At 46.7% G+C, this 18,042-nt stretch overlaps 1 protein-coding gene across 3 annotated transcripts; it reads left to right on the top strand.

Annotated features, from left to right (window-relative positions):
- Positions 1-3,635: 3,635 nt before the first annotated feature.
- Positions 3,636-17,333, top strand: DHRS7B (dehydrogenase/reductase 7B). 3 transcript variants are annotated; one of them, XM_061993275.1, is made up of 7 exons: positions 3,636-3,754; positions 9,967-10,142; positions 11,736-11,851; positions 12,509-12,719; positions 13,368-13,460; positions 14,841-14,993; positions 15,333-17,333. In XM_061993275.1, exons 2-7 carry the CDS (start codon positions 9,992-9,994, stop codon positions 15,536-15,538), a joined length of 930 nt encoding a protein of 309 aa, XP_061849259.1. In that variant the 5' UTR covers positions 3,636-3,754; positions 9,967-9,991; the 3' UTR covers positions 15,539-17,333. The 3 variants fall into 3 exon arrangements, with proteins under 3 accessions (XP_061849259.1, XP_061849257.1, XP_061849260.1); XM_061993273.1 differs by lacking the exon at positions 3,636-3,754 and adding an exon at positions 4,162-4,184; XM_061993276.1 differs by lacking the exon at positions 3,636-3,754 and adding an exon at positions 4,211-4,397.
- Positions 17,334-18,042: the final 709 nt, after the last annotated feature.

Raw genomic sequence — 18,042 nt, 5'->3', positions numbered from 1 at the left:
ACCTGCTCTTTGAAGCCTTTTCCTTATGGGAATAGAAAACACGGAAAGAATTCAATTCTCTGCCACAGCCCAGCAGCACTGATACACGCTTCAAAAACCAAAGCCCAGAAGACAAGCTGGCTGGTGGGTGCGGGTGCTTGCAGCCTGTATTACCACCGGATCAGCCTTGCTCAATATCCAGCATCATTAAGTATCCCCCGTAGTGTTAAAGCACAGAAAGACGAGGGAAGGAATGGAGACCGAGGAAGAAAAATTGTGAAATTCTGTGCAGAAAGGAACTGCTGTTATTCAAATCTTTGATCAAAAGCACCATCTAGTGAAGAACGAGATCACTGCAGCTGGCATGGCTCTCGGGCAGCTGCAGCCACCACAAATGGAATCTGACTTTCACCACAGGTTTGCCTACCAAAAATACCCAAATATCACCATATGTGCAGCCCGCTGCGCAGTATCTCAGTGAACAAGAACACATCCCAAAATTGCTGCCCTCTGGGTAAATGTTTCTCTAGTGGAAGTGTTTTCTCCTCCCATTAGAGAATCTCAGCCACCCTGAAACCCGCAGGGAAAGAGGCACCACAGGAAGAGAAGGATTTCCATGCTATAGTCTGGGAGCTGAGGAAAAGAAAAGGTAAGTGACCGACCAAGGTCATGCAGGAAGCCAGAGGCAGATCCGGGAATAGAGATCAGCCACCCTGGACCCAGGGATGCCTGAACAATAGCACAGCCTCTCCCTCTGTTGTCATTTAACTCCTTCCTAACTCACCAAAAAGCAGAAGAGGGGTAGGCTACACGCTTTTCTGCATATGTGCCTGATGCCTTGAAGCTCTTAGGGTCCCAGCCCTCACACCTTCCCTGCCTTTACCACTCTAAAACAAAGAGGGAAGGCAGCAGGGAAAGATGGGGCTGGAGATCTTTAGATCAGCAGGTAGGAGACATTTCTATTCATCAGGCCTGAACTGTCCCCTCAGCAATTAAAGCAATGGAAATGGTACCTCTGTTCTGTATATGACAAAACTTCACTGTCTCTCTTGGAGGTAGGTGTTCAGCCTGGTTTAAATGGCTGTGGTCTATGTTTGAGGATCTTTAGCTGCAGGAGAAGAGGGTATTGCTCCCTCTTCCCCAGCTTTGGGTTAGCTGCAAAGATCAGGGATTTGCAGCACGATAATACATCACAAATGCAGTCCTACCAAGTCTATGCTGTTTTCATACTAAACTTGGAAATGCTGCAGTGCAGGGTCTGGAGAACACATTAATTATAAAACAACTGGAATCAAACCTCATAGAAACCAACAACAACAACAACAAAAAGACAAGACTCAGGTGAGTGCAGTGAACTGAACCTAGAGGAAGATTCTCCCAGAGAGAAGAGCTAAGAGACTAGTGACAAGGTGTCCAGCAACGGTTCTCCCAAAGGAGCTGGATGTCCTTGAATCAGAGCTCAGTTCCAAACCAGAACTATAACTGAAGCAAAAATCAAGACCATCTTCTTGGCTCCAGTGCCTGGGAGGTATACAGATGACTGATCTGCAGAGAGCTGCTGAGGCAAAGAATGGGAAAATCCCTACAAAGCCCTTCTTCCTCAGTTTTCTCTGTTTCTTCCCTGATTTCCTCCCCTAATGCTCTCATCTGTTTTAACTCACTCCCATAAACCCAATCTGTGCAAGCAGGGAAGGGAGGAGGAGAGTCTGCACTGTTACATCAGACCCTGAGACAAGAAAGTCTTTAATCATGCCACAGCTCTTTGAATATTTGCATCTTCCAGCCAAAGGCACTGTGAAATCAGGAGCTTTCAGTTCAGACTACTTCAAGGATGTTTTCCCTGAGGAAGGTTTTTGTTACCTTGTGGGGACTTCTCCACAGATCTTTGCTTTTGGGGTAAGCAACCAAAGCTTTTATTAAGAAAGAAGCTACATCTTATATTCCTTGAAAAAAAAAGAAAAAAAGGTGATAACTAAGAGTCTGGATGAACTAAAGCACAAAATTGTTGCCCCAGAGAATAGGGGTAAAAGCCTGTAGATCTGCAGTCAGTGATGCCTGCAGTAAAGCAGACCTAACCAAATACAAGTGCAAATAGTTCCTTGAGTTTGGAGACTGTCCTCTCAAAAAAGAGCTCCTGCACTTGAGGGGGGAGTGACAGAACTGCAGGATGTTTGTCAAGGAAGTGTTAAAATGCTAAAAGGATTCCAGGCCCTTGCAGTTCTGGCCTAAGACAGTGAGAAAGAGACAAGACTGAGTGCTAACAAAAACAACAGGCTAGTTTTAAGAGGACTGTACCAACATTTACCACTGGGGCCTGTGTGGTCTTCAAAACAAAAGCCCTAGATTCAGGAGAGATTCCACTTTGATGGAAAGGCACACACACATAAGTCACCTAACTGCCATCCAATGTGCAACATGTGAATGGGCAGGTTTATATCAAAGGTGAATTTGTTGCTAATTAGACTAGGTTAACCTAAGGAAAGAGGAAGTAACAAAGCCAAGCCTTAGTTCAGTGAATTTCCTTCTCTAATTCCAACTCCAGTCTGAGTGACTTGACTCACTACTCAATCACTGCAGGGCATTTGGCTTCAATCCCCCTTGTCAACACCTGCCAGTCTGGTGACAGACTATTCCCTGTTAGAATAAAATAGGCTGGCAGACAGCAGGTAAATGACCACAGGAGCTTGGGTGGAGCTGTGAGGGAACTGCTGTCCTGTAAAAAGGAGAATGCATTAAGCTACAGCTCATCCTACCCCTTTGGTGGGAAAGATGGTCTGAAATGGCTTTTTCCTGCTCTGATTTTGAGCAGACTGATCTGACTGCTGGTAAGGTTGCTGTGACATAAATGGCCTTCTTCTGTTTTTGTTTTTCACTCTAATTTGTGTAAACAAAGTTATTCTTTCCTTTCATTTTGCATAGGTCCTGAAGCCACAAAGTGCATTACCATCAGAGCTTTCAGCATGTGATGTTTGTTTTTTTTTTCCAGGAAGATCTCTAATTCTTTTCTCCTCTTTCCTGAAACATCAATCCCTTCATAATGGCAAATTTACTGAAATGAATTCACAGCTTCAATCTATTTTTCTTATTACAAAAGAGGAGCAGAACACTGTTATCATATGATAAAACTGTCTTTCAGTTGGAGGAGGAAAGGAAAAGAGGTGGAAAAGATCCCTGTGCTGGGATGAAGCCAGGCACCATTTCCTTTCTCAGGCCAAAAGCTCCTTACAGAGTCCAATTTGAGATCCCAGGGGCTTGGGTTTTCCAAAGACCTGGTCAGATTTGTGCTAGACTGGCTTTGTTTCCCTTTATCAGGGCCATTACCGCCAATGATAAGCTTTAAAGCTACAGAAGCTGTCACATACTCAGCCCCCCTTTCATCACAGACAAACCAAAGGCTCCTGTACCACAGCCCGTGAGCATCACTGCTCATATAAACACCGAGAAATCAGGTTTCCCCCGACCGCAGCTTTGAAAGGAACCCTGCAGGAATGCCTCTTTGTCTCCTCCTACAGAAATTCACCCACTGTTCCTCACAGCCACGCAATGCCCAGTCCTGTTGTGGGCAGCTTCTCAACTTTCACACGGAGACATACGAGAACGGAACTCGGGTTGGTGTAATCAGCAACGCGCTCATTAGCTAATGACTGATGCAAACGGGAAGTTCCAAGCCCAGCAGAGATCCCATCTGGAGGACGTACTGGTAATCACAGCAGACTCCTCTGGAAGAAGCCCCAGGCACTGCCCGCCCAGCTCAGAGTCTGTCTCGACCGTGACGGTAAGAACTAGCCTGGGCCGCAGGTTTGGGGAAGCCAAGCTGCCGCCACCTACTCCATCTCTCCCCTGTCCCCGTGCCTGGCTGTCCCTTACCCAAGGGCCAGCAGCTTGTGCAGTGCCGGCACTCCCGGCCGCGCCGGGGGCGGCCCCGGCAGGAGACACGGGGGAAGGGCTGCAGACCGGCGCCGGCGCTCCTGAGCCGCGGGCCCGAGGGCCGGCCGCGACCCCGCCTGCGGGAACCCCGGCCCGGGGGCGCCGCTGCTCATCCGGGCGGCACCCGGCGACGGACCGGCCCGGGACCGCACTTCCGGTCCGCGTCGCGGAGGAGCTGTCATTGGCCAGCCTGGCGGGAAGGCCCGCCTCCCCGGCGGCCGCTCCCGCGCATGCGCTATCGCACTTCCGGCGGTGGCCATGGTGACGACGGCAGCCAGGTGCGTGAGGGCCGCGGGCAGGCGGGTGAAGGCAGGCGCCAGGCGGCCCCCGCCCCTGCCTCACGAGGGGCTGCTGGCTCCCCGCGGGGCCCAGGCGCTGCCCGGGGCCTGCCCACGGGGAGGTGGCGGCGGTGCCGCGGGTGTGCTCGGACCCATGGGGTCTGGCAGGGGGAAGGTGGGCCCCACGCGTGCGGGGAACCCCTAGGCTCTCGGGTACGTACCTGGGCGCTGTTGCAGCCTTTAGATACGTAATTACACGTAAATTAGGGCGGGGAGAGCATTCATCCAACTGCCGTTGTCTCGCTCTTTTAGGCGATTCTGGATTTGGTAAATGTCCACAAACACTCTCTGACACGGGAAGTGCTTTAATTTTCCACTCGCAGCACTTCGATTTACTTTAGTTTCTGTCTCCAACAGTGGTAGAGGATTTTGCAGCGCGAGGATTAGAAATGAAGCGTGTAACTGACCAGAGTGGTGTGGAGGCTTATGAGGAGTGTGTAACTGACCACAAGTGATACGGAGGTTTTTGGGATGGTGATTTCTCACGTCCAGTCTGTCTTTTTTCACAATTACTTTTTTACATAGTTCCTCCAGCCCGGACTGTGGGCCGAGGTGGTTGTTTTGCGTAACAATTATGTAAAAATCTAAACAGGATGCTGCTGGAATGACTCCTAAAATGCAGCAGATGTTTTTCCTCAGGTGTTGAGTCAAGTGATGTTTGTGAGTCTGTAGCTTGTTTAAATTACACTGGAAAGTGTTGAAGACCTCCAAGGAAGGAGCCTCCACAGCCTCCCTGGGCAGCCTGTGCCAGGGCTCTCTTCACCCTCACAGTAAAATAGTTTTTTCTTATATTTAAGTGGAACTTTTTGTGTTCCAGCTTCATCCCATCACCCCTTGTCCTGTTGCTGGCTACAACAGAAAAAAGGGATGTCCCAATCTCTTGACACCCACCATTTAGATATTTGTAAGGTCTCAAGAATCTGAAGGAAAGACAGAAAACAGTCCTTTCTGGTTTAGAGTGTCCACTCTAGGATGTGCATTATAGAGTGTGCACTATGAAATCAGGATATGCCCCCAAACTAATTACAGTCATACAGCATTGCAGTTGATCCACAACTTGGCTTTGTATTTTTAGTGTGGATCAGTAAGGATGCTCTGGATTCAAGACTATAAATTGAGTTATTTAGTACTAGAAAGAATCAGAGTCATCCCAAGATTTGAATTTCACCCGTCTTTGCGATCTGGGGGTTAAATCTCCCCCCCCCTTGGAAGGTCACAGACCGTATTCCTGAGGTTTGTTTTTAGAGGCAGCCCTTGGCTGTGCTGGCATTGGACAGAGTGTGTTTGCTTGGACTGCTGCCAGTTCCAAATTTAAGTCAGGTCTGTCCTGTTGAAAGACCAAAGGGAGACACCACCTCACAGAGCCACTGGCAAGTGAGTTCTTTTCAAAGGTAGGATATTGCGCTTTCTTCAGACTAAAGTCAGTAGCTGATGAAGCTTAGAGCTGCTGTGCTGCTGGACATGGGCTTCCCTAGAAAAAAAACGACTTTTTTTTCCTTCCTTTTATCCCCCCACCTCTTAAATGACACCTTTTGATTTCTGAAAATAGCCTCCCAGTTGCTGCCATTTGTCATATAAAAGACAATGTGATTCTGAGTGGCTGGAAGCTAAAGGAGAATAGGTGGTGTTTAGGGAAACTATTATGCTTTTAGTTTCTTTTAGGACTTGACCTCATCTTTGCTGCCTTTAGTGCACTCCTGACCTTATTAACTAAGATCTTGTTCCTTCAGCAGTCACCATCCTGGCTGTTATGGGATAACATCCAGTTTTTGGTTAGGGGGAAAGTTTAGTTTTGTTTTTTTACCTGGATCTGTGTGATTTATGGTAAGCCTTTCAAAAAGTTTCCAGTCACCTGTATATGCTTATGTTATTGATGTTCTTATTTCTGCCCTCTGATACTCTGCATGTTCCAATCCTGCCTTTGGGGATGGAGAACTGAGACTTACTTGCCTTTATTTGAGCCAGTTATGAGCAGTGGCTTCTCTCCTGGCCATAAGCTGGTGTCATAACCATTGCCTGGTAAGAACTGTTAAGAGTTTTTTTCAGCATGAATATCCCAAATTTTTGAACAAAGGTGACAGTGGGGTCTCAGACCTTTGAGGAAGAGGTCTGAGGATACCCAGTTCAGCTCGCAGTAGGTGTGGAACCCCACGTGTTCCCCACCCTCGCCCGTGGTTTTAATGTGACGTGGCGTTACTTTCCCTGGGATGCCTTTAGCCTACTTCAGGGTGTTATCCATCTTAAGTTGGGCTTTATGCTTTTTATCTTCTTCTCCCAGCCTTTGTCTCACACCTTAGCATTTTTGTTGATGTGAATAGAGTCTTTTTTTTCTATTGCAGCAGTTTTTTCCCCTGGCTTTTGCAGCAAATAACCCTATTACTGAATACAATATAAATTCTCCTTCAGGTTGCAGAACTCTTTCCTTTGGTCTTTCTGCTAAATAACCCTGAAAACTGAATAGAACGTGACTGTCACTGTTGTGGCAGTAGCCTGGCACAGGGCTCTCTAAGATGGACACTGTTAAAACATACTGCTGTGTGCCTTGGGTCAATTTCCATGTTCTCTCTTTCATAGTGATTTTGCTCAGCATGTTCAATATGACAAGCTAGAATAATGACTCATAGGTTTGTCTTATAAGCTGTTCTACAAAATCAAAGCAAAACTTGTTGCTGTAGGTCTAAAGTGCTGTGGAAATTCCTTCTTCTTCCCAAAACAGTTTAGTTCAGCCAGGTTGTCCTCTTCCTCAAGTCTGACTGAACTGAGATTGTTCTGGGGCTCTTTTTAAGGGGCCATTTGAGTACCTTCCTTGGAAGAAGATACTGCAATTGTATGATTGCAGAATCACAGAATCTTAAGGGTTGGAAGGAACCTCGAAAGATCATCTAGGGCAGGACCATTTATGATCTAATAAAAAAGGATCTATGTCTCTGAACAGCTGCTACTTCTTTCTCTTGCTCTCCTCCTTCATCCAGTCTTTCTCTTCTCCTTCCCATATTTCCCCTCCCCATGTATCAGAGGTGGTTACCTGTTGATTTAAAATTCTAGCCTGGAAGCTGCAAAAATGCGTTGCTGCTGTTGACTGGGTTCTTGGCTTGCTGCAGCCTTTGGGCAGAGGTTGGGTAATTTGCCCAGCTCCTGTATCTAGTAAGGGAGAGAAGAAGGAGAGGAAAAAAAAGAGAGAGAGGAAGAAAAACAATCAAAAAATGGGAAAGATTTTTCAAATGAAAAAAGGATTAAAAGCAGACCTTCTTTGTTTAGAAAGTAGATGAATAAGTTCTGTGATTAAAGAATAAGATAAGCAGGTGTAACTGGCTCATACTGATGAGCAATGGATTCTCCCTGACCCAGACAGGGTTAGTGATAAGATGGAGGCTCTTTTCCACCAGCCTCTGTGGCAGAGTTCAGTGCTTTTTTTTTGCCAAAGGTTGTGAAAGATCCATGTTGTAATCAAACATGGAACTCCATCCCATCTCTTGGTGTGGTTTGGCTGGAATAGGTGTGAGAAAAGCACCGTCTTCCCAATCATCTTTTCACCTGCTATGCAGTCATCTCCATTTGACTGAAATCAGAAGTAAAGCTGGTCAGGGCCAGGTTTTTAAAATGCCTAAGCTTCAATGTGGTCTCATAAAGGAACTGCCACTCCACCTGTCAGCTCCCACTTCAGAAACAATGAAAGGTCCTAAATGGGAGCTGAAGATTTTGCATTTCAAAATGTCCTGCAAGCCACTCTGCTCCATGTCAGCACAGCACCTATTGTCCCTGCCCACACCTCATCTGCTGAATCTCAACACATCTTTGAGAGGAGAAAACAAAAAAAGGATAACATAAAGAGGGCAGCTGCTTCAAATGCCCAGCTGAATATGAACCAGCAAGGAGAACCTTCTTCTCCAGCCTAAAGAATGGCCTTCAGAGTGTCTCAACAGCTCTTGCCCAGGAATTATTTTAGGGATGATACACACTTTTACATTAAATCAACTCTACCAGTTCTCTGCTGTAAATCAGTTCAAAATACACACTCTGCCTGCTCTTGGCACAAAGAGGTGGAGGAATAAGATGCTGGTCTGAGCAGCCGAGTGCTGTGCTCATGCACTGCTTCACAATGGAATGGGTTTAATCCTCCTTCTGGGTTTCTTATTTCCTACTTTGGGCCTCCTCCCCATGCCTGGGGGAGCTTGTGCCCTGGATGTCTGACACCAGTGTGCCTGGTGTATTACACAGTAAAGTACTTTGTAGATACAGCTCAGGAAAGGGAAACTCCATGGTACCTTCAGAAGAGCCACAGGTTATCTTGATAGCTTTATTTGTAGATGTTGTCAAACTTATTTAGACATATGTCAGCTATTGTCATTTTGGTGTGTTTTTGTTATATTGAATAAGTAGGCACAGTTACTTCTGTTTCAGCAAGCTAGTATGACTAGCCACTGGAGGAATTCTGTCCAAGCCCTCAATGGAAATCTGGAAGAGCCTGACATTTTCCATATTAGCTTTGTTGTCATCCCCTCAGTTCCACATAAGCTCAGTCCTACTTCATGACACTGAATTCTGGATTGGCATTACTAGTTACCTCTTGTTTTCTGCCACTTGTGCACTTTTGTTTCAAGTAGTCTCTAAGTTTTGTGCCCAGATATTTCCTGTGTCTATCTTCCCAGTAGAGACCTACCTTGCAAGAGTTCAAACTCTGTCTGCACAACAGAGAAGCTACACTAATATTTGAGTTTGACTTTATGTGCACCTCAAAAGCTGTATAGATTCCAGGAAGGAGTTGTAGCTGACTTTACAGTGACATCAATCGTAAAAGCTTGGGGGTATATACAGTGGGAAAATTAGTGACCTTTTTTACAGCAGAAGTATCACTTACTCTTTGGCCACATAGTAAGCTGTAAGATAAACTACTCCCTTGAAGGCAAAGGCTTAGCAAGGAGATCAGGGCTGTGCCTTGGTATCAGAATCCAATTCCAGGATGAGCTAGGTCTCATAGATACCTTTAGCTTGGGTTTCATTCACAGGTTGAATTTCAGTATATCAGAACATAGGTTCATGATAAACTGCACAATTAATGCTGGCATAAAAGCAAAGAGCATGAGTGTAGACTTTAGTCTGCTAGATTGGACATGTGGTTCATTTAACCTCTCTCTGCTAATGAGTCTTGAAAGGCACTGGAGATGGAAGCACAGATTTCAGTGCACTAAGCAAATAATGTGCTCAGAGAGAACACTTATTCTGAGTTCCAGAAGATACTGGCTTATATCCACCTGGAATAATAGACAGTAACTGGCCTCTGGCATGTAGATAGTGGGTACTGGCTGTTCTAGAGAAGTCTTAAGAGGTTTTATTACAATCGGAAGAATGCAGAGACATATCCCAGCCCTGAGGAGCTTCTACTCTACATACACTTTGTATAAGAGAGTGAATCTAGAGCAAAATGGAAAAGCATGTGGGAACAGCATCTCTGAACACAAGTTTGTAAATGACAGCAGTTTCCAACACCAAGTGTCCTGCTGGAATGTTCAGATTAGCATTTAAATGCTTAGAATTGGGAACTGATGTGACCTTTGGAAGTCCAAATGAAGGGATGAGGAAACCTGTTGAATACACCTCTGCCTGGGATTCAGTTCATTGGTGGTCTAAGGCAGGATTCAGAAACAAGAGTTTTTTTCCCCTAGTTATCATGTCTCTTTTTTAATGATGAAATGGTCTGTTTCCTTTTATCTTGTGGCTCTAGGAAGGCTGCTCAGAAAGGAAAACTGATGGATCTCACCAGCACAGTCATCATCCCGCTGCTTTTCGGCAGCCTGGGCATCTTTGCCCTTTTTCGGCTCCTGCAGTGGATGCGGATGCGAACGTACCTGCAGGAAGCGGTGGTTGTCATCACAGGGGCTACCTCTGGCCTGGGAAAAGGTAGGCACGGAAAGAAGGGCAGCAAAGGCAGGACAAGCAGGGGGTTGTGGAACAGAGCAGCAATGAGCAGAAAGCTCCTCATTCTCTGAATGCTGAGACGTAGCTTGCACAGCCGTGTCGGTTATAACTACAGCCAGTGCAAGTTTTCGTGCAAGAAAGTCTCACAATTTGTGAGGAAAATTTTAATCATCCCTCATTAAAGCAAGGAACAAGTTTTGCTGCTCTTGTGCTATCTCAAAATCCTGAAAAAGTCAGGAGGTCAACTTGCTTCTCTTAAAGCTTCCCAGAAGTGGTGTTTCTGCATTCACGTTTGTTGTATTTCCAGGATACCCTGCCATGCCTTTCCCTTCTCCTCCCTGCCCCTTACCCTCAAGTTAAGGAACCTTTTCTCTGTAGTACAAATCCGTCCATTCTAAATTCAGACCTTGTGCAGCATGAACACCAGTGATATTTTTCCCTAAATAAACCCACAGTTGTTGGTTTGGGTTTTGGGTTTTTTTTTCCATATACAGTTTATTCTCTGAGTGGCTACACTCTAATTCTGCTTTCTATAATTGCTTTAAAAGCTTCTTGAAGAGAAGACAAGGTGCTTTCTGCTATCAAGGCACTTCATTAGGATGAGTACATTTATAGAGCAAATAGAGCTTAAATTGATGCTGCCTTTGCATGTGAGTTTGTCCTTAAGGGTAGGGGCATTCAGTATCTGAATGGCCTAAGGAGATTAACTGGTCCTCTCTGCCTGTCACAATCAAAATGCTGGGAGTGGTCACAGAACTTTTATTTCACATCCAGAAGAGCTAGAACTAATACCTCTGCAGAGACTTTCCAGTTGTGACAGGCTGGGCTGATGAAGTGCTGTGGGTTGTGGGTGTACAGATTTCTACCACCCTACAGTGAAGTTCCCTCCCTTACTGGCTCATTGCCAAGATCTTACACTATTCCACTCACTCCCAGTTATTAATACACTTGACCACTTCTAATGACTGTGTGTTCTGAAACACCCTTCGTTAGCGTCCGCTGTCACCTCCCGCACAAGTGAGCCATTTGTCTCCCTGGCTCACAGAGGGGTGGGGTAAAAGAACACACCATTGCCTCAGCAGCTGGTAGCACTGAAAGGAGAACAACAGCATAGGATCCTTTCTTCACCCTTTTCCCGATGAAGAGGGTCACCTTAATGAAGCCATTAGCTCCAAGGCTTCCAAAACCTTTGGAGGTGTTCACTAAAACTGAAACTCCCTGCTGCATCCAATGACCTACACAAGGTAGCTTTTTAACAACAACATATAGTCACAAATTAAAAGGCCCAACCAAATTTGACCACTTGATGAGGGAGGATACGTAAGCAGCACAATAACTGCATAACCAGCCCAGTAGCTGAGCACAGCAGCTGCCTCACTGCCCTCACGTGTTTGTCAAAGTCACAGGAAAATGGTATCTGTCTGCAACTTCACTGTGAATCAGCCCATCACTCGGGAGAAATAAAGCCACCTTAGACCCTTGCCAGCTGAAAGACGTCTTAGCCTGTCACCAGGTATGATGTGGATCTACTGTCTCCATCATTCAAACATCTACTTTTCTCCCTTCCTTCCAAAGAATGTGCCAAAGCTTTCCATGCAGCTGGCTCCAAGCTGGTGCTCTGTGGCAGAGACAGCAAGAAACTCAAAGAGGTGGTGCAGGAACTTTCCACCATGACCAACCACAGAAAGAATGTAAGTGAGGGAGGAGGAGAGGCTTCTTGTGTGGCTGGGATTTCTGTTCATGTTGTTACAGAATTGCTTGTGGGTTGTTCTCTTGAGCAATAGGAAAAAATGCAGCTCTGTGGTTAGGGATAGATACTGCTATAGGAACACACTGAGCTGGCACATTGTGTCCTGTAAAAACCCTACAGAAGTAAGCCATCTGAAAGAGTCCTTGCCCTGTAATGGAAGTGAAAGCACAAGAGTGCAGGGTGCTCAGACCCCTTCAATCTCTATGTCATATACTGAATCTGGAAATGTGACTTTCCTTCTGTTGGCTTTTATTTCTGATGTTTAGTTCTGCTGACAGTGGTTAAGAAAGGTGTTGCTGGCTTCTACAGAAGACACAAGTGAAGTTTTTGATTTCTTCAGATACATTTTCTTTAGTAAAATAATAGGCAACTTCAGTACTTGAGGAAGATCTCAGCTGCCCTTTCCTAGGCTCTGGTATTAAGAACAGGCTGTACAACCTGCTTGTCATGTGTTCCTACCAAATGGAACTGTGGCACTGCAACTGCACAAGGGTTGGATTGCTCTGCTTCTGTGCTTCCAGAGCAGGGAAATCCCATCATGAGCGTGAACACTCAGCACAGTCTGAACTGGTCTTTGCTAACTTTTGTGTATTGGCAGACCCACAAACCTCACACTGTGGTATTTGACCTCTCGGACACTAAAACTGTCCTAAATGCTGCTGAAGAGATTCTGAAGTACTTGGGTCACGTGGACATACTGATCAACAATGCAGGCATCAGTTTCCGCGGCACGATTGTGGACACGGGACTGGATGTGGATAAGAAAGTGATGGAAACAAACTACTTTGGTCCCATAGCCCTCACCAAAGGTACCCGTGATCCAGATTGTAGGGGGACAAGGGGTTTGGTTGGTCCATTCTGCATGCCAACACAACTAAACACAGCTTAACTTCTGCTTGTAATTGTGTTTGGTACAGTACCATATAAAAGGGGAGGAAGGCTGTGGTTTATGGGCAGGCCTATAGGAGATGCTTAGCTAAGACTGCATGGCAAGTACCTGATTTGAGATACCATCCTGTTTAAAACACCTCCTGACTCTAGTCTGGCTGAAGCTTATGACAAGAGATAGAACTAGCCTGTCTGAAAGGATAGAACACTAGAGAAGGCAGCCTGGATTCTAAGTGGAGCTGTAGCTTTCCTTTGGAAGCTTCTTCAGTCACACAGAAGGTTCAGCCTTGAAGATGTCAGCTGTAGGAAACTGCAAGTCCTGTTGACCGTGCCTGTGGGAGACCATAGCAACTGTCAGCCTTTGCTCAGCCTTGCTGGCACAAGGAATCTCCTCATAGGTGAATAGCCCAGACAGACTGCAGCTAAGCACCATCTCTTGCCCAGCCCCTCCTCTGAACAAGGACCCTGTAATTCACTTAGGCATCTTTGAATGTTCTGAGGGCACTGACTCTTCACAGCAGTAATGTCAGGACTGTTATTCTGAATGGGTCTTTTCTGTGTTTTGCTAGCACTTCTCCCGTCTATGATCAAGAGGAGACAAGGGCACATTGTGGCCATCAGCAGTATTCAAGGCAAAATAAGCATTCCTTTCAGATCTGCATGTAAGTACCTCCACAGAAGATGGGGAAGACATATTTGGGGCACCAGACTGAATGAATACTTGGCTACTGCCTCCATATTTAGCTCTCTGTAGAGCTGGCCATATGCAGGGAAGGCAGAGCTGGGCATCATTCTTAGTGTGGTCACAAAGCATTCACAACTGCTGAGCAAGGCACTCACCAATACAAAATCTTAGCCCTGTCCTGAAGTTGTTAAGGGATGGAGAAGGGGAATATGTTTTTGGTGTCTTCAAACCAGCCTGATATTCCTGTCTTAACATTTGAGAGACCCTATGAAATTTCTCAGGAATCCCACAGTGCTATTGCATTTATCCTTGCTGTTTGCCTCATGAGTCTCCTATAAGAAAGTGAAGTCTTTTTCATTTTAACAAGTTAAAACATGCCATAGCACAAGCAATACCAAAATAAGAGCCTAAACAGTTCTCTTGATCCAGCAAACTCTTCCTGCTAAAACAGTTATAACAAAAAATATTGGTGAGATTGCTGGAAAACGCCTTATGAAAGATGGAGGGACTAGAAGGAGAGTGTTTGGTGTACAAGCATCTGTGAATCACTGAAAAGAACCATAAAAGTGGAAAAGTACAGTGGTGGTGGCAGGGCATGATGCTGAGCGAAGGAGAGCCTGGAACACCGGGGCCTTGGGGTCCTGCACACGATGTAGGTACAATTGCACCGAGAAGCGTGTGCTGAGGAGCTGGCAGAGCACTTGCAACATGCCCAGAGCCACAGGGGTCTGGCAGCAGGAAGCTCAGCTCTTGCCTGGGCCCTCAGCCCCTTGCCCAGCTCTCTGCTGCTGCCCTCAGCTCTGCAGCCACACTCAGGTCACAGCAACCAGGGTGCAGCGACCGAGCACGTGGGGAAAGGGAAGGAGCATAAGCAGTACCTCAGCCATTTAACAGGGGGAATCCTGCCCTAGGCCACACTTCTCCTGTCTGCTCGTGTGATCAGGTTTTGACTTGTGTGCAGCCAAGCTCTGAGCCCGCTCTGCAAGTTCATAATGCTCAGCAGGGTACAGACATCACCTTCCTTCAGCCCCAGCCTGTCTTATCGAATGCTTCCCAAGATAGGCCTCATCTCCTTTATCACAAGTGGGAGGCAGCTTGGGTTCACTCCGTGGTGCTTTGGCACAGCTGTGATATTCATCTCAGGATCCCAGCCAGGTTCCAACTTGAGTGTTTACATTTTGCCTTCCTAAATTGCCTCTCACTCCCACTACCTGTTGCTGCCATTCACTAAAAAACCCCCAAAACAAACAAACCTAGAAGCTGGAGAACAGCTGCTGGGTACTTGCAGAGAAGTGGTTGCATTGCACTGAGAAGCCCATCCTTCTGCTTAGAGCATAGTCCTTTTCCTGTTTTCCAGATGCTGCCTCCAAGCACGCTACCCAGGCCTTCTTTGATTGCCTACGAGCAGAGGTTGAGCAGTATGACATCGATGTGACGGTTATAAGTCCTGGATACATTCAGACAAACCTCTCTCTCAACGCTGTAACAGCAGATGGATCTCGCTACGGAGGTGAGACAGGATTTTGTGCCCTGTATCTAAAGCATCTCCATGTCACTGAGCTACTCCAAAGCGTGCTTGCAGCACATGGCCTCTGGTGGGGCCACAGGATAGCCCTGAAGTATCAAAAGACAACTTTGCCCACAGGGTAGGAACAGTGACCCGCCAGCTTTAGCCTTCCTAGACAGCAAATATTGACCTCTAGCTCAACCATGAATTCCACCCGCCTGTGCTCCCATATACAATGGGTGTCAAAACCCCAACTGTACAGTCAGGACAGAGCATTCCTAGGAAAGCACTAAGTGTGGGCTCACCTGTGGCCTTGGTGCTGACTGGGCTTTCCCTTGGCAGTGATGGACAAGAACACGGCTGAGGGCCAGACGGCTGCGGAGGCGGCGCAGGTGGTTCTCAACGCGGTGGGACTGAAGAAGAAAGAAGTACTTGTAGCTGGTTTAACTCCCTCCCTGGCTGTCTACCTGCGAAACCTCTTCCCCAGGCTCTTCTTCACCTTAATGGCAACTAGAGCAAAGAAGGAGAGAAAAGCAAAGGACTCATAGAGCTCAGCTCATTCAAGCAGTCACTGTAGGGAGAGGCTAAGCCCCCACAGTTTGGCTGGGACATCAGTGGAGGTGCTCCTGAAGGAAAAACCTTTCTCAAAATGCTGCAGTTTACCATTGCATGGAGGGTGGGAAGTGGATTCCCTCACATCAGGGCAGGCCCACTTGCTGGAAGACAGCACCTAAACCTCACCTGAAGAAGGGTGCTTGGACAAAGGGACAGAGCTGAGGCTGCAGTGGGGGTTAACTCAAAAGAATGTGCTTTGCAGCAGGGGAAGCCCATGTTCTGGAAGACAGCACCTCACCTTACTCCAGGCATGCTCAGCTTTCCTGGCCTGCTACAAATAAACCCCACCTGTTTTGCCTTCACACAAGCAGATCTTATCCTTCCCCACCCCCAAGCCCCTGTGAAATACAGTCCTCAGCTGGAAGCTCTTGTCATCAGTGTCTCCTTCCCGTTCCACTTAGAACATGTTGCTTGAAGTGGGAAACTTCACAGAGCCTCTGGCTGTTAACATGCCCAATCATCTGCTACATGAAGACAAATCCAGTGCCACGTTGAAAGAAGTAGCTGATGTAAAATTTGAGTTTTATTGGGCAATTCTTTTCTCTTTCTGAGCCATTCCTTACTGATGTACAGGGACATTTAACCCTTGACAGCACAGTACTAACCCCAACACAAGTCACTGCAGGGGAGGCCCCAGCCAGTCAGAGGAGCAGGGGAAGGGGTGTAAATACCGAGCAGCTGCCAGCAGCGCTCCCAGTCCACCTGCAGGGCCAGAGCAGGTGCAATTCTTCAGATGCCAGGCATAGATGGCAAGCAGAGGATCTGTGTGCACAGGGTGGACAGGCCTCAGTTCTCTTCTACAACATCACAGATGCCAATGAGGATCACATCCAGTGGTGATCCATACCTGCCTGTTCATGTATCTGAAGCTTCAGGGAGCCTGACAGCCTGAGGAAGTGCCATATTCTATTGTTTGCCCCTTCTCCTCATGTGAGGGATACCAGCACCACTAGGAAAAAGGAGTGGCTGCACAGAGATAGTCCAGGAAGGACAGAAATCATATTTTTTAACTTACAACTGAAAGCAAGCCTGCTCTCAGGAACCAAGGTCGAGGCCCTGGCTGCTGCCTCCATGCACTTCCCAGCATTTTCCACGTGTACTGCCCTGTATGTCCTGCCCTTGAGCACACATCTGATGACAAATAAATTTCATTGCTATGAAATTAATCCTTTGTTCTACTTCAGCTCCTTGTGGCAGGTAATGTTAGAGGAAGGGAATACAGGAGGGGTTTGGGTTTATTTTCTTACATTCCTTCAAGGTGCTATTGTACCAGAAGTCTTTATATCATCTGCTAACTTACAGCATAGTGTGACTAAAACTCTGACACAGGTGTCCAGGCTCAGCAGGACATTCTCCTTCAAAAGGCTTTTTCTTGACCACTGCAGATCTGTAAAAAAATCTCTTGAGACTCCAGACCAGGATGTGTTTAATGATCACAGCACTGCTGCTTAGCTGGGACATCCTCTACCATTTTCACCCTGGCTGAGGTTGCAGGTTTGTGACATGAAGACCTTGGGTTGAAAGTACAAGTTGAAGCTTTCAGGAGCACGTACGTGTAATTTTTCCTGTTGAAACAGGAACTGGAGGCATTACCTTCTCTTCCTCTCCACAAGGCAAATTCCTGTTAAGTGTTACTTGTGCTTTTCCTTTTGTGTTTTGCACCTTCAGGTCCTCTGTTTCTTGGCAAAATACAGTATTCCTGCCAGTCTTGTCCAGCTGCTCCATCTTCTGGTGTTTCCAGAAAGGCCAAGGGGCTGCTTTGTGTGTTACCATCCAGGGTGCCAACACATCAGGCCTGAGGGGAAAAAAATGATGTGTGGGAGTTACTGCAGTTAGTTTGAACTAGAGCTCCAAGTCACAGGTTACTGAGAGGGTGCACATTCCTCTTTGACAGTAAATTTGCTCTCTGTGATGAGAGGAATGTAGCACACTGTTTCAGAGCAGCTCCAGATTTGTCAGGATGCAGCAAAGCGTTGGGGCCTCTGGAAGGGAAGCTGTCCCCAGTAACCCACAGCTACCATCACAAGAAGGCAGGTACAGCAACCAGCTTGTGCAACACACTGAAACATGGGACCTTTGACACCCCTTTTTGTTCTCCCAGGTCACCTTGCAGAGCCACAGCACTGACTTGGTAATAGCCAGGATGTCATCTGGCATTTTTAGCTAGATTCTCATTAATATTTCTTGGAAAGCAAGCCTCCCATTTTTAAAACATCTACCTGCTGTGACAGCTAAGCTGACTTTTCTCCTTTCTTCCTGCAATGAGAGACCACAGGAAAACTGCTCACTTTAAATTCCAGAGTCAATACAAGCCATGCACTTAGGGAGCCTACCAAGGGTTTGTCCTTCTGCCACAGTGATCATTCCAGGCAAGGGAAAGCTTAACACAGAGAAGTATCAGGACTCCAGGGGTCTGGTGAAGAAAAGGAACCAACAG

This window comes from Colius striatus, chromosome 3 (genome assembly GCF_028858725.1).
Source record: "Colius striatus isolate bColStr4 chromosome 3, bColStr4.1.hap1, whole genome shotgun sequence".
In the NCBI taxonomy this organism is placed as follows: domain Eukaryota; kingdom Metazoa; phylum Chordata; class Aves; order Coliiformes; family Coliidae; genus Colius; species Colius striatus.
Note: the sequence above shows the minus strand (reverse complement) of the source record. Positions and strands in the feature narration are given on the sequence as shown.

Bases quoted from the DNA above. Each gene is read 5' to 3' on its own strand.
- DHRS7B (XM_061993273.1), top strand. From the start codon at position 4,165: ATGGTGACGACGGCAGCCAG. The intron at 10,143-11,735 runs GTAGGCACGGAA...TTCCTTCCAAAG, and splicing joins TACCTCTGGCCTGGGAAAAG to AATGTGCCAAAGCTTTCCAT. The intron at 11,852-12,508 runs GTAAGTGAGGGA...GTGTATTGGCAG, and splicing joins TGACCAACCACAGAAAGAAT to ACCCACAAACCTCACACTGT.